Source organism: Felis catus, chromosome D1 (genome assembly GCF_018350175.1).
Source record: "Felis catus isolate Fca126 chromosome D1, F.catus_Fca126_mat1.0, whole genome shotgun sequence".
In the NCBI taxonomy this organism is placed as follows: Eukaryota; Metazoa; Chordata; class Mammalia; order Carnivora; family Felidae; genus Felis; species Felis catus.
The window spans coordinates 100383225-100397790 of NC_058377.1; the positions used below are offsets into that span (position 1 = coordinate 100383225).

The 14566-nt window shown below is 38.4% G+C and overlaps 2 protein-coding genes across 2 annotated transcripts; both read left to right on the forward strand.

The window, feature by feature from the left end:
- Positions 1-689: 689 nt before the first annotated feature.
- Positions 690-2341, forward strand: LOC101100668 (olfactory receptor 4C6). The gene has a single exon (XM_023239013.2). It carries the CDS (start codon positions 1187-1189, stop codon positions 2192-2194), a length of 1008 nt encoding a protein of 335 aa, XP_023094781.2. The 5' UTR covers positions 690-1186; the 3' UTR covers positions 2195-2341.
- Positions 2342-11938: 9597 nt separating this feature from the next.
- On the forward strand, positions 11939-13430 carry LOC109492366 (olfactory receptor 4C15). The gene has a single exon (XM_019813046.3). The coding sequence runs from the start codon at positions 12201-12203 to the stop codon at positions 13428-13430; it is 1230 nt and encodes a 409-aa protein (XP_019668605.3). The 5' UTR covers positions 11939-12200.
- Positions 13431-14566: the final 1136 nt, after the last annotated feature.

Below are 14566 nucleotides of genomic sequence, written 5' to 3' on the forward strand. Positions count from 1 at the left end.
TCAGCATATCTGGAAAATTATTAGAGTCTTGGAATGTTAGTTACAGTTAATTAGTTGTAATTTCTAGTTTCAGGATTGGATTATATATATAATTAGAACACGTTCTTTATGGTAAAATTGTCATCAAATTTGTTGTTGAATTTTACTGTAGGATTTATTTAGTAAAATGAACACAGGAAGCATAAATTTATCTCACTGGTTTGTTATGATAGCGAAATTATATCATGAAGCAAATGTCTCTACCATATCGAGAACTTGATAGACTCTTAAGAGAAGTGACATTGCTGGCCATTGCTATTGATTTTGATCCAGGAAAAGCCGGATTTGAATTTGGTTTCAATGTTTTCTAACGGTGGGAACTTAGTGTCTTATTTTTCTACTCTTTGAAGCCTCCATATCTTATCTCTAAAATGTAGAAAATGTCTCATAGGGTATTCCACTGCCTGAGACATATTCACAGTACGTAATAATAATCCAGTTTGAGAAGATAACATGTACATGGAAAGAGTATAGCTTTTAATAAGTGGGGAGTCCTTGGGATATGACCTAGCTGGTAGGCTGTTCAACTTAGATCATTCTAAGTGCTCACTGCATATGTGGAAGAAGTGAAGGAGAATTTATGTGTTCTTGGTTGTTGGGTGTGTCTAGTGATAAATGAGTGTTAGCTTCTGGCTTGAAGTTACCAAAAATCAGAGGCTGAAAGAAGGCTTGTACGTAGGTGGTTTATTCTGGAGGCAGTGAATGGGGAGAGTGAAATAGGGGAGAAAGGCAAGTTAATCCAAGATTGTGGTTAAACTGGTTACCATTTATTCTCTGGCTTCTATTTATGAATGGTCTAGGATTTCTTTCAACTATGTTAATCTCTTCATATTTCCAGGTAGGAGTATGTGCCAGAACAATGAAGTGGGGTTTTCCAAGTATCTCAAGCAACACATGTGGGGACAGGAAACAACAGATGTACTGGGAAGTGAAGGTGTTGGTGGAGGGATCAGTAGGATGGAGCTCTTGTCAGGCTATACTGTTAGCAGTTGGTTGCTGTGTCAGTGGCTGGAGCAAAAAGTAGGTCAAGAAGGTATAAGACACAGTGAAAAAATTGTCCAGCACACTCAATGATTCCTGATTCAAAATAGTATTCTTTTGTAGATTTTCCAGCTCAGTGTGGTGTGCTTATCTCAGCCCAAAGTAAATGGAGAATCCAAACAATGCGACTGAATTCATTCTTTTGGGCATCACAGAGAACCCAGAGCTGCGGAAAATGCTCTCTGCTGTGTTTCTAATCCTGTACGTGTCCACGGTTTTGGGGAACCTACTCATGGTGGTAACCGTGATCACAAGTCAGAGCCTGAGGTCACCTATGTATTTTTTCCTCACTTCTTTGTCCCTCATGGACGCCACCTACTGTTCTGTCATTGCCCCCAAGATGATCCTGGACTCCTTCTCCGAGAGAACTACCATCTCCTTTGAAGGCTGCATGACCCAACTCTTTGCGGAGCATTTCTTTGGTGGTGTGGGGGTCATCCTTCTCGTCGTGATGGCCTATGACCGCTACGTGGCCATCTGTAAGCCCCTGCACTACCCGAGCATCATGAACCCTCGGGTGTGCCGCCTGCTGCTGGGAGGCGCCTGCGTGGGGGGGTTTATCCACGCAGCGATACAGCTTCTCTTCATGTATCAAATACCCTTCTGTGGTTCCAATGTCATCGATCACTTCATGTGTGATTTGTTCCCATTGCTGAAACTCGCCTGCATGGACACCCATGCCCTGGGTCTCTTAGTCATCCTCAACAGTGGGGTGATGTGTATGACCATCTTCCTTATCCTCGTGGCCTCCTACGTGGTCATCCTCTGCTCCCTGAAGTCTTGCAGCTCTGCGGGGCGGCGCAAAGCCCTGTCGACCTGTGGCTCCCACCTCACTGTGGTCGTCTTGTTCTTCGTGCCCTGCATTTTCCTGTACGTGCGGCCTGTGGCCACTTACCCCATAGACAAAGCAATGGCTGTGTCCTTTACCATTGTTGCACCCATGTTAAACCCCCTGATCTACACCTTGAGGAATGCAGAGGTGAAAAATGCCATGAGGAAATTGTGGGTCAAGAAGGTAGAAGACACTTCTATACAAGAAGGTATAAGAAACAAACAACCCTGGGGTGTCACTAATTTGTATGCGAAGGGCAAATCATTCCTTCAAGGACAATGAGGTTTTGTCCCTCCACCATTCATCCCAATCCATTGGGCACATGGCAACCAGTAGCATTTTTAATATGCAAATCACACTAAGACACTACAATCACCCTATTTCCCACCTCTCCAGTACATTTTATACTCCATCACTTTTCTTACTAGATTCTGGCCACTCTTTTTTCTTTTTTTTTTTAAACCTGTTTTTTTTTTTTTCTTTTTAAACAATTCAAGCCTGATTTTCAATAATTCAAGTCTTGGTTCAGGGCTTTTGTTTGTTCTTATTCTGTTCACTGCTGGACTTCTCTTTTCCAGAGATTTCGCTTGGTGGGCTCCACCTCATTTTTTCCATCTTCGGATGAACTCCCACATCCTTAGATAAGTCTGTCCTGATGATTTTCCCTAGTCATTCTTCCCTCAGTTACCTCTTCATTCCTGGATTCACTTTACATTTCTCGACCTTGCCTCATGTCAAGAAGGAAGAAAAAGCCCATGAAAGCATAATAACTTGCTCTCTAAAAAATTTAGGATGATAATTTTTCTATTTTAATTATAGAATTAAAGAACTGGAAAGGTCATAACGATATCCCTAGCCTTACATATTTGTAATGTGTATGGTAATTTTCCCCATATCAAAAGCAGGTCCAAAACCTACATCTTCTCTTACAAAGGTGAGAGCTGTTCTTACCATTTGTGCTGAAATTATTACCTGTCAGTTAGATTTCACAAATTCCTTCTCATATCTGCCCTATGGGTTCCCCAAATTAATTCACGTTAAATACCTTTGCTCATTAAACATATTTCTTAGGAGCTCAGTGCCTGACTTTTTAAACCCTAACATCTGAAACAAATATTGATCTTACTACTTTTTTATAGGGATTTGCTGTTACTAGTGTAGTTTGTAAATTTCATATGATTATGTAAAATTGAAATATGATAAAATATGAAAATTCAATATTATTCATGATGCAAAGGCATAGCAAAATAGGGTAAAATGGTGCTTTAATTTGAAAAAGAGTATATGCCTAAAAAGCCCTTGCAAGCATCACATTTTGGGGGAAACATTAGATGGACTTTCTTCCTGTTTCATTGAGAAAAATTAAGACATCAGAATACTTCCACAGACTTGTGACTATACCTACCAATCTGTCAGCACCTGTTCAATCATATGCTACCTTCTTACTCCACTAAATACATTATCTGTATTCCTGTCTGAAGGCAACCAATCTGTGCTCTGGACTTCAACTCCTTATCACTTACATAAAGGCATCTCTTTTTTCATTTCCCTTACGAATGGATCCTTTGCATCAGCAAAGAGGCAGTCTGATATCTTTCATTTTTAAAATAAACTATTCCCTTGATCTCATTTCCTTTATCAAGTACTACTCTGTTTCATTGTCTCTTCTTTGTAGCAAAACTTAAGCGATTCTGTAATGCCTGTTTCCCATTTCTCCCTTTCCAATCTCTTTACATCTTTTTCAGGCATACTTCAGGACCTAGCACTAAAAATGCTCTTTTCAAGATCACCAGTGACATCTGTGTCACTCATTGAATAGGCTTTCCTCATTTCTCATCTTATGGACTCCATCACTGAATCCAATCTTCCATGACATATTTTCCCTACTTGACCTCGACTCCCAAATTACTACCTCCAGCTCAGGCTTCTCTCTGGAGGCTGAGATCTGGAAACCCAACCTCCTTCATGGCATTTCCTCTTGAATGACTAATAGATTCTTTTCCCACCTCTCAATCTACTCTGTTCACAATATTCTATATTTCAGCTGGTGGCATAGTTGGTCTCTCTTTCTCATACCCCCGTTTATCAGGAAATTCTGTTGGCTCTATCTTCAATACATACTCCAAATTCACCCACTTGTGATCTCTTTTGGACCTGTTTTCTAGTTCCTAGCCACTTCCGTCTTTCACCTGAATATTTGCAATTCTCACCCACTCTTCTCACTTCTTTCTTGTCATTCTCTGCCCTATTGCTCTATTGTCAACACAACACGCAGAAATATCCTTAAACCCAGAAGTCAGATAATAGCCACGCCTTTATTCAATACTCTGAAATGACTCTTGATCTCACTCAGGTTAAACGCTAAAACCTTTTGCAATTACCAACAATCAAGTGCACATAATCTGACTGCCCTCTTATTACTCTCAACTCCTCCCTTATGACTAAACCCTCGCTGACTCCTCTGGTTACTCTGGCATCTCTCTGTTCCTCTTACTGGTCATTTACATTCTTGCTGCAGGGTCTTTATATGTAGGCTATTCTCTCTGCCCAAAATACTTTCTCCCAGTCGTCTGCATGACTAGCTCACTTGATGCTCCCAGACGGGAAGAACTTCTATTTTTAATTTAATAATAATATTTAAATAATACATAGACCTGGGCAAGCAAGGCTTCTGGTCTTCATTCCACACTTGGAAATGTCTTCTGTGAAGTTTTCTAGGTTCTCTGGTGTCTGGAACTGGGTAGTGCCTTCTGGTGGGGTACTCCAGCCTGGACCTGATTGCATGGGTCTCATCCTTGTTTCCTCCTTTGGGGTGCTCTTTGGCTCTCTGTGCTACACATGGCACCAACCAGATGCCCTAGAAACTCTGGATTCTCTACTGTACTGTACTATACTATGTTATGAAGTATCCTAGGTTTTATGCCCAGGACCTTGGTTCCAGGAGGGCATTATGTCAAGCAAGAGGCATTATTCCAACATACAGAGGTTCTGGAGAGAATAAGAAGAGATAGATTCTGGAGATGAAGAGGAAGACAGATGTTTACGCATCAGGAAGAATCTTTCTGTGTCTAACTGGACAATAAACAAATCCAAAGTACCTCTTTCTACCCTGAATTCTAGAATTCTGTCAATACTTCACTATATCTAATACTGACCTGTGAATCTTGTAATATACTTTTGAATCAAATTATTATTATTATTATTTTTGTTATTATTACAGTAAAACCTTGGACTCCGAGTAACTTGTTCTACCAGTGTTCCACAAGATGAGCAAACATTTTTAGGAAATTTTAATCTGATAAACGAATGATATCTTGCAATATGAGTAGTACGTGACACCAAATATCACATGGCCACAACTGAGCCAACGGTTCTTGAAATTCACTTTGATATACGACAAGTGCTTTGGATCATAAACGTGTTTCTGGAATGAATTATGCTCACAAATCAAGGTTTTACTCTATTATTATTATTTCATAAGAGTATTTACCTAGGCAAGGGTCTTGTAAAAAAATATTTGGCTGTTCTGCACACCCTAGATGAGACCCTGATTTTAGAGACACCAATTTCTGTGATGAATCTCCTGCAAAAGAATGAAGAAGTGCATCTTTGTGGAAATTGATAAACTAACATTAAAATTTGTGTGTATGTGTAGCTATGTTTGAACAGCCTTGGTAATAAAAACAATGCGAGAGAAGTAGAGACGGGACTGGATCTTCTACATATCAGAATATACCATAAAGCTCTGCTGTGTAAATATTTTGCTAAAGGCCATTTAATAGAGAATTCTAAAGAACAGAAGAAATGGTCCAGTGGTTAAGCCATCTATCTTTGGAAACTTGGTATAATTTTTGTAATTTAATAAATGATAAAGGTGGAATTTTAAATCGGTGGGTAAGATTGGTCTATTGGATCAATTCTGAAGGGGCAAATTTCTATTTTCTCTCCCTCTTACCTTGTATTCCCCCCCCCCCCATTTCATACGTCTCTTTGTACCTGTCTCTATCTCTCTCCTCTGTCTTTTTTGATTTGTACAGTTTCTTTTTTAATTCACAAATTAAATATTTGCACAAATAACATGCTTATTATATTATCTGTCCCTTTCGATCTCCCCACTATTATTTCAGTGTTATCCCACTCACTTTCTCTAATAGAATCAAATAATAAGGATTAAGCAAAGCGAGGTATGGAATAAAGCAGAAGATGCCAAGTGTGGTTCAAAGAAGGAACCAGGATTCCAGGATTTAATTGCTGGAGTTCTGCTGTTGAGTCATGTGTTTAAAAGATCGTCTCCTCCAGGAGTGTGTTCCTGGTCAGATGGTTCTTCTGGTCGGGAAAAGTCTCTAAAATGTCAGTTAAAAGAAAATAGCACGTGCCCGTTAATACCACAGGTGAAGGTACTTCTGCACATTCACTTTTCTGGCAAATCACTTCAATTCTGCTTCTTTTTGTCAGATGTGAAGAGACATAAAATTCGGTAGGATACAAAAGTGTGTAGAACAACAAACTCCTTGGTATGGACCCTCTCTGAAGAGATCTCATGAGCTAAGTCCAAGTTTCCCTCAAGCTTCAATCCCAGTGCTACATACTCTGAAGGATTAAAGTAAGCAGACCTGTCATTCCTTCTTTTAAAAAACTGTTTATTTATTTTGACAGAGAGAGACAGAGAAAAAGAGACAGAGAGAGGAAGTGCAAACAAGTTGGATCCCAACTGTGCTGACATCAGAGAGCCTGATGCGGGGTTCAAACCCATGAACCATGAGATCATAACCTGAGCCAAAGTCAACACTTAACCAGCTTAGCCACCCAGGCGCCCCCTGTCATTACTTCTTTTAAAAAAAAGTAGAAAGAGAAACATTCCTTTAATCTCTAAAAATTGTTTTTAGTTTTAAAGTCATAACATATATCGCTTAGGTATTCAGACATAAAAAAAGATTTTTGATGAATCCACACAGCTTTGCACATTATTCATAAAATGTGTTATTCCTGAAAAAGCACTTGTTATCTAATCCTAATCCCAATACATTACAGATCCTTATGAATTGATGTGCTTCATCCCAGAACTCAGGTCTTGTATTTAGTAAATACACAGGCATTTTGCTTGAATCCTGCACAGAGATATTATGTTCCATCCCAGTATACATAATTTTCTATTCCTGAATATGAAGGGAAATCAAAGCATCTTCAAATGGGAACCGAGGAGAAGTTTAAAAAAAAAAAAACAACTTTAATTGGTTAGGGACATAAAGGTTTTGCAAGTACCTGCATAAATCAAATCACAGATAACTGTGTCTTGAAAAATCATACTGATGGGAAATTTCCAAACCCTGAGGAAAACTAAGAAGCAATCCTACAGGTTCATAGCCGCTCAGGGAAACTTCTTTAAATCCTAGCTGGAAGTCAAGGAGGAAACTTTTGCTTTTTTATTTTATTTTTTTCCCTGAGGCCGTGTTGAAGACCGCTTGAGAAGCAGTGGGGCACATTCTCTACCTCGTCTGCCAGAGACGCTCTTCTTCTGTCTCCTAGATGTAGAAATAAGACTTGGAAACATGCTTCACATTTTGGCCAGCCATTGAATGGACTTTTCTCCATAGAGTATAGGTGATTGCCATCACCAGAATTTTCAAGAAACTGATAAATGGTGAGATTTGTGATTCACATGTTTGCATTTTCAGAGAGAATTTTACTCTTTTTACTGCAGCAGTAAATAATAATCTGGATCAAAAATACAGTGGGTTTAGGAATTAAGGGGGAATAGTTAATCATGGAGTTTTAATCTATTCTTTTAATATGTAATAACCATGTATATTTAAAATTTACATGCATATGTGATTGATATGCACATATAAGTACATAAAAACATATCTTAAATTTACTGTTTGTAATATAATTATAAAAATCTACCTATAATGACAACCTTACTAATAATTCCTCATATAGTTTTAAATATATATTTCGAAATTGAAACAAGCATTTCTATTATTTTCAGAAAGATTGATGCTAGATTAGTTTTGTTGCAGAATGAATGGGAAGGAAATAGTGGACAATGGGGTTAGCGGGGCGGCACATTCCCAAGGTCACAGCCCCAGGAAATAGTCCACAGCCCAGTTCATGGCCATGAGAGTCCCTGAGCAATCTCTGGTGTACGTCCAGCACATTACAAAGTGTAGCCATCAAGAAAGGATAGACCTTGGAATCTTTGGGAAAGTTTGAAAAACTTGATTTTTAATTTTAAATTTTATATTTATGTCTAGATACATATTGAAAATAAAAGTCTATTGTTTTTGAATGATCACTTCTTGATTTTAAAATTTTATTAAAACATCTGTACAAATGAGCAGAGTTATTATACTACTTTTGTTTTTCTCATTTCACATTGATTAGCATTTTATTGACAGCATCCTGCACTATTTGTAGTAGTTTGATTTACAGAAGCATTTTCCTATTATTGACCATGTTGGATATTTCTAATTTTTCACTATTATAAGTGACACATAAATGACTATTATAAATGACATGACATCGTCTTCCATTATAAAAGTTACACCACCTTCGTTTAAGCAAAAACCAAATGAGCAAAGGGGAAAAGAGAGAGAGAGAGAGAGAGAGAGAGGCAAACCAAGAAACAGACTCTTAATTATAAAGAACTACCAGTGGGGAGGTGGGTGGGGGGATGGGTGGAACAGGTAAAGGGGATTAAGGAGGGCACTTGTGATGAGCATAGGGCGATATAGGGAGTGTTGAATCACTATACTGAACATCTGAAACTAATATAGCACTGTATGTTAACTAACTAGAATTTAAATAAAACCTAAAAAAAACCCAAACAAACCCAAACCCAAAATACCTTAGCTAAAATAAAGATTCAGAGGTATTTCAAGCAAAAGAAACTACAGGAAATCATTTGTTTTAACTCCTACCCTTCCTGCAGGTGAATTTATTTCTATATTAAAAATGAGCCAAAAAGTAAAGTATTCAGTCTACCGACTTTTGCGCAGTATTCAATAATGCTACCGTATTCTGATAGCTCATTATAGTATCTTGATACATACTTGATACTTGAGCATTCAGTCTGGAGTATTCACAATATATCAGATAGTATAAATAAAATATCAGTTCTTGGGGGAACCCTAGTAGAGCTGGTTGAATAATATGTCCCACACGATATGTCTACCAGAACATGTGAATGTGACCCTATTTGGCGGGGGTGGGGGAGGGTCTTTACAGATGTACTTGAGTTAAGGATCTCATGATGAGATTTATCCAGATGGGCCCTAAATCCAATGGCAAGTATCCCTGTGAGACAGAAAAGGAGAAGACAGAGATACCCAAGTCCCAGACCAAGATGCAGAGGAGAAGGCTATGTGAAGAGACAGAGGATAAAGTCAGGCGAAGTCTAAGGCAGAGACTGAAGCTGCGCGCCTATAAACAAAGAATACTTGGAGCTGGAAGAGGCAAGAGTGGATTCTCTCCTAGAGCTTGTGGAGGAAATGCCCTGGTAACACCTTGAATTTTTACTTCTAGCTTCCAGAACGATGAGAAAATACATTTCTGTTGTTTGAAACAAACAGAAACAGTGACACCACCTTATTTCACTTTTAGAATAATTTTTTGTTTAGGGTGGGAGTCACTACTATAAGGAATAAAAACATGTTTATGATTCTGGAAATATTTACAAAAACATTTTCCAAATGATTCCATGAATGAGAGTTTCCCTGCGATTTTAGAATTAATATAATTTTAAAAACCAACACCTTAAAGACACATTTTATCTCATGATGGATTAAAGTTTTCAGCTTGCTTTGTGGGTGTAAACACTGCTTAAATATCACTCTGATATCAATATTTCACATCTTCCTTTTGGATTATACATTGCAAAGCATATGCATAATGACTATGTCATTTGACTCTTGTGAGCCAGCAGCTTGAACAAGCGTTACCAAATCTATTTTATGGGAGAGGATGCTGAGGCTTAGTGGTTTTCTTCAATGACACATGGGTGTTCAACAATGAAGCTGTAATTGCTAGTTTTTTGATAGCAGAAACTGAATATTTATTTATATTATTAAAAATTTTTGGGGGTCCCCTGGTGGCTCAGTCAGTTAAGCATCCGACTTCTGCTCAGGTCATGATCTCGCGGTTTGTGAGCTTGAGCCCCGGGTTGGGCTCTGTGCTTACAGCTCAGAGCCTGGAGCCTGCTTCAGATTCTGTGTCTCCCGCTCTTTCTGCCCCTCCCCTGCTCACGCTCTCTCTCTCCTTCAAAAATAAATAAAATTACAAAAAATTAAAAAAAAAAAACCCACTGTCATCTCTCTTCTGTCAATAGCTCTGGGGCTTGTTCTTACCACTTATTGTAATTTATCTCCTATGATCCTAACTACATAAATGTTTTTATGTGTCTCACCTTTTCTGATTCTCACAAGAATCCTATCAATAGGCATTTTTATATATACCCAGTTACAGAAGTAAAATCAGAGTCTCTGAGAATTTCAAGTGATTTTTTTCCATCACACGATATAACTAAGTAGAACAGCCTGGTCTGTATGAATCTGGAGATGATGTGCTTCCTCATTTCTTTGCTGCTTTGACTCTAGGATAAGCTGACCACTGCTGGATCATGCATTGATATTCTTTACTTTTTAATAAATGGTTGTTGACTGATCCAATGACCTTCCAGTGTTTGATATTCTTGTTTTCTTAGTGACAGCTTGTAGCCAAATATCAACTTCGCAGTCCAGGCACTATTTAGGAATGTCTAGTATGCTGGAAAAATAATGGAAATAGTTATCTTAAAGTAAGAGACAACAGATATTCGTATACATGGTTGTACATTGGTTAGTGTTATTAACATTGTAAACTGTTTTGATTAGCTCTAAGGGGCGTTCACAAAAATCAGCTTATTTTTAATTTTCCCAATAAGACCCATTATTCTTTTATTCACCTGTGTAATAAACATAGATTATGTGTATATGTACATACATATACGTAAGGATGGATAAATTTCTGCGCTATGTGCAGGTGAGGACATAATCATTCTTCAAAGCTGTGTCTTGCTATCGAAAATGAAGTCAAAAGTTGGAGGAATCATCTGGATGGCTTATGGAAAAGATTTCTGTGGGTAAAGTGCTTGGGTTTTTAAATGAGAGAATAGTAATTATGATTGGTAAGGACTGCTTAATCTAAGTGACATTTTTCCTTTTTCCAGTTTGACCCACATCATAATCCTGTGAGATGAGCAGGCAGGTTATGTATGAATATCCCTACTTTACCATAAAGTCGTATTCATTAGCAACAGATATACTTTGGCAAGTTGTGCTTAATCAGATTGGACCACTTTGTGTGATTAATTAGCAAGTAATTAATAAAGCCCTAAGATTCTTGCAATATTCACTGTGCTGCTTCTGTTCCTTACTTATGTGATTGTTATCAATTTGTACCTGCAAGTAATTGGGTCATTACCTTCTGATTCTACACTCATCTATTCTGTGTCCTTCATCAAAGGGCCTCATTCAAACATGAATAAGGAAATCAGAAGGTTAAAACCTGTACAGGTGGATGAACGTTTGAAAGGCCACCCTGCTCTGTGTTCTTGCTAGAAAAAGAAAGTTCTTACTCCTTTCTGTTGACACAGTGGATGGAGTTGGGGGTTAGTGCCAGAGTTTCTTTGTTAAAATCCCAGACCTAGCATCTGTTATTTGCTAACCTTATCTTTGTAAGCATGAGCTTCCCATCAGTGAAATAGGGATAAGACCTAACATGGACTGTTTCTTGGGCAGTAGGCCCTGAACAATTGTTTTTCTTGTATTATTTAACTTAGTCATCATGGCAAGACTCTGAAATAGGTACTTTAAAAAAAACAAAAAAAAACGTTCTTATTTTAAAATGATGAATAAAAAAACCCCCCAACTTAACACATGCATACTTGTTCTGTGTTCACATGGAGCTTTCTCATGTATCTTTCTCTTTTATAAGGAATGAATGAACTCATCTTAAAGGCCAAGTTCATTTCAGATGTTTAAAGAAATATTTGGGGAGTAGCCATGATTTGCAAGGACCTCTTAACCTGGATGTTATTTCTTCTTCTGTTTGCAGATCAGGCAGACTCCTATCAGGGATGGCACGCAAGTCCCCTCGGCTCCCATTCCATCTCACGGTGGACATGATGACCACATTGTCATGGTCCTTTCCTCAGAACCTGGATGTGCTTCAGAACCCTTGCCAACAGTTCACTCCTGGAAGCCATTGCTAAGGGACCCAAGTTGGCAGTTGAGATAAACTATTTCTCTACATGTGGATACCTCCATTCTTCCCCCTTATTGGAACTGTGGCTATTTTAAAGTATTTAATACTACCTTTCTCCTCCCCAATTCTGCCTGACCACTCACTACCACCTTCAAGAAACTTTGACTTTTGTGTGAGTCACAGTGACGCCAGAAACATAGAAGATACTTTTTCGTGTGGATGCACCAACTTCTTACTGACTGTTGCATTACTGTCCGCTGGTCCAAGACAAATTTTTCTTTCTCATAATTGCAGATTGCACATGCTCCTTCTGGCGGCTTTTAGCTTTTCCTTGGAAATCATGCGAAACCAAAGCTTTGTAACTGAGTTCGTCCTCCTGGGGCTTTCGCAGAATCCCAGTGTTCAGAAAATAGTATTTGTTGTATTCTTGTTCAGCTACATTGCAACTGTCGGGGGCAACTTGCTAATTGTGGTGACCGTCAGCAGCAGCCCAGCACTCCTGGGCTCCCCCATGTATTTCTTCTTGGCTTTCCTGTCCTTCCTTGATGCTTGCTTCTCCACTGTCATTGCCCCAAAGATGATTGTGGACTCCCTCTATGAGAGGAAAACCATCTCCTTTGGAGGTTGCATGACCCAGCTCTTTGCTGAACACTTCTTTGCTGGGGTGGAAGTGATTGTCCTCACAGCCATGGCCTACGACCGCTATGTGGCCATCTGCAAGCCCCTACGCTACACAACCATTATGAACTGGAGGCTCTGTACCATTCTGATGGGTGTAGCCTGGACAGGGGGTTTTCTGCATTCCATGATACAAATTCTCTTTACTTTCCAGCTTCCCTTCTGCGGCCCCAATGTCATTGATCACTTCATGTGTGATTTGTACCCGTTATTGGAGCTTGCCTGCACTGACACTCACATCTTTGGCCTTTTGGTGGTCGCCAATAGTGGGTCTATCTGCATTATAATCTTCTCTCTGTTACTTGTCTCCTATGTTGTCATCTTGCTCTCTCTGAGAACCCATAGTCCTGAAGGGCAGCGGAAAGCCCTCTCCACGTGCGGATCTCACATTGCTATTGTGGTCTTGTTCTTTGTCCCTTGCATATTTGTGTATGCACGACCTCCATCTGCTTTCTCTTTTGACAAAATGGTGGCTATATTTTACACCATCCTAACTCCCTTGCTCAATCCTTTGATTTACACTTTCAGGAACAAGGAAATGAAAAATGCCATAAAGAAAATGTGGAACAGAATAATGGTGGTTTGTAGTGACAAATAAAACATTGAAGTTTACAAAATATTGTAAGGAGTAAAAGAGTCAAATTTTCTAGACTAAGCCTTTGTGTGTTTGGGTCTGTTTGATAGGAGCTAATGTAATGCAATAAAAAAACCCAGTAATATGGGGTCAGGAAAAATGTTTTCACACTTAGATCACTTATCGACTCTGATTTGGTAACTCAGTATCTTCATAGTAAAGTAAAAGCGTTGGATATTATGTTTACTTAAAATCTTAAAAAAAAAAGATTGAAGGGAGAAATTACCTATCAGACCTGTTGTCACTCATCCCATGCTTTGGTAAGTCTTTGTGGAGGCATGACAAAAATATCTTAAGAGGTTAGAAACTTAACACTATTTCAAATGAAAAGAAGTTCATGCGTAGGGCAATGATTTCAGTGATTGAGGAAGAAAACAGTCATGGGTCGAGTGGAAGAGATCAGCGCATTCTCAGAACCTCAGCTATAGGTGTTCCTGTGTCATGGGACTATGTTTTGAAAAATAGCAACTTAGATTTCATAGCCCCACTTCCCTAACCTACTCTTCATCTTTTAACTTTTTTGAGAGAAGTTATTATTTTCTGATATGCTATATAATCTTTCTTTCTTGCTTTCTTTCATCAGCCTTCTCTTATCAACGTATTTAACTTATTGAAAGAGAAGTTATTTTCTCATATGCTACATAATCTATTTTTCTTTCTTTCTTTCTTTATTTAGTCAGCCTTCTCTTACGGATTATAAACTCAAGTGAGGCAGGAAAATTTTCCCCTCTTCGGCTCATATTGTATCATTAGCATCTAGAACAGTCTGAGGTAGGAGTTCAGTAAATATCTGTTGAATAAGTGAATAAATGAGATATCTTCCCATATTCACATTTAAATATATCTTTAACATTAACACACTAAAGTGTCAAATTTGGCAAAGGAGTGTGGTTATTGCTGATATGAGCTCTTAGCTCTTAATTCTTAATTCTTGACATACATAGAGCATTTAAAATAAACTAGCTCTTAATTCCTGACATCCATAGAGCATTTAAAATAAATTCTACATTCTAGCAAATTTCCCCATGTTTAAAATCTAAATATAATATCTCAAAATTCAAATAGAAAATAAAGCCATTATTCTCTATCCACTTTCTCAT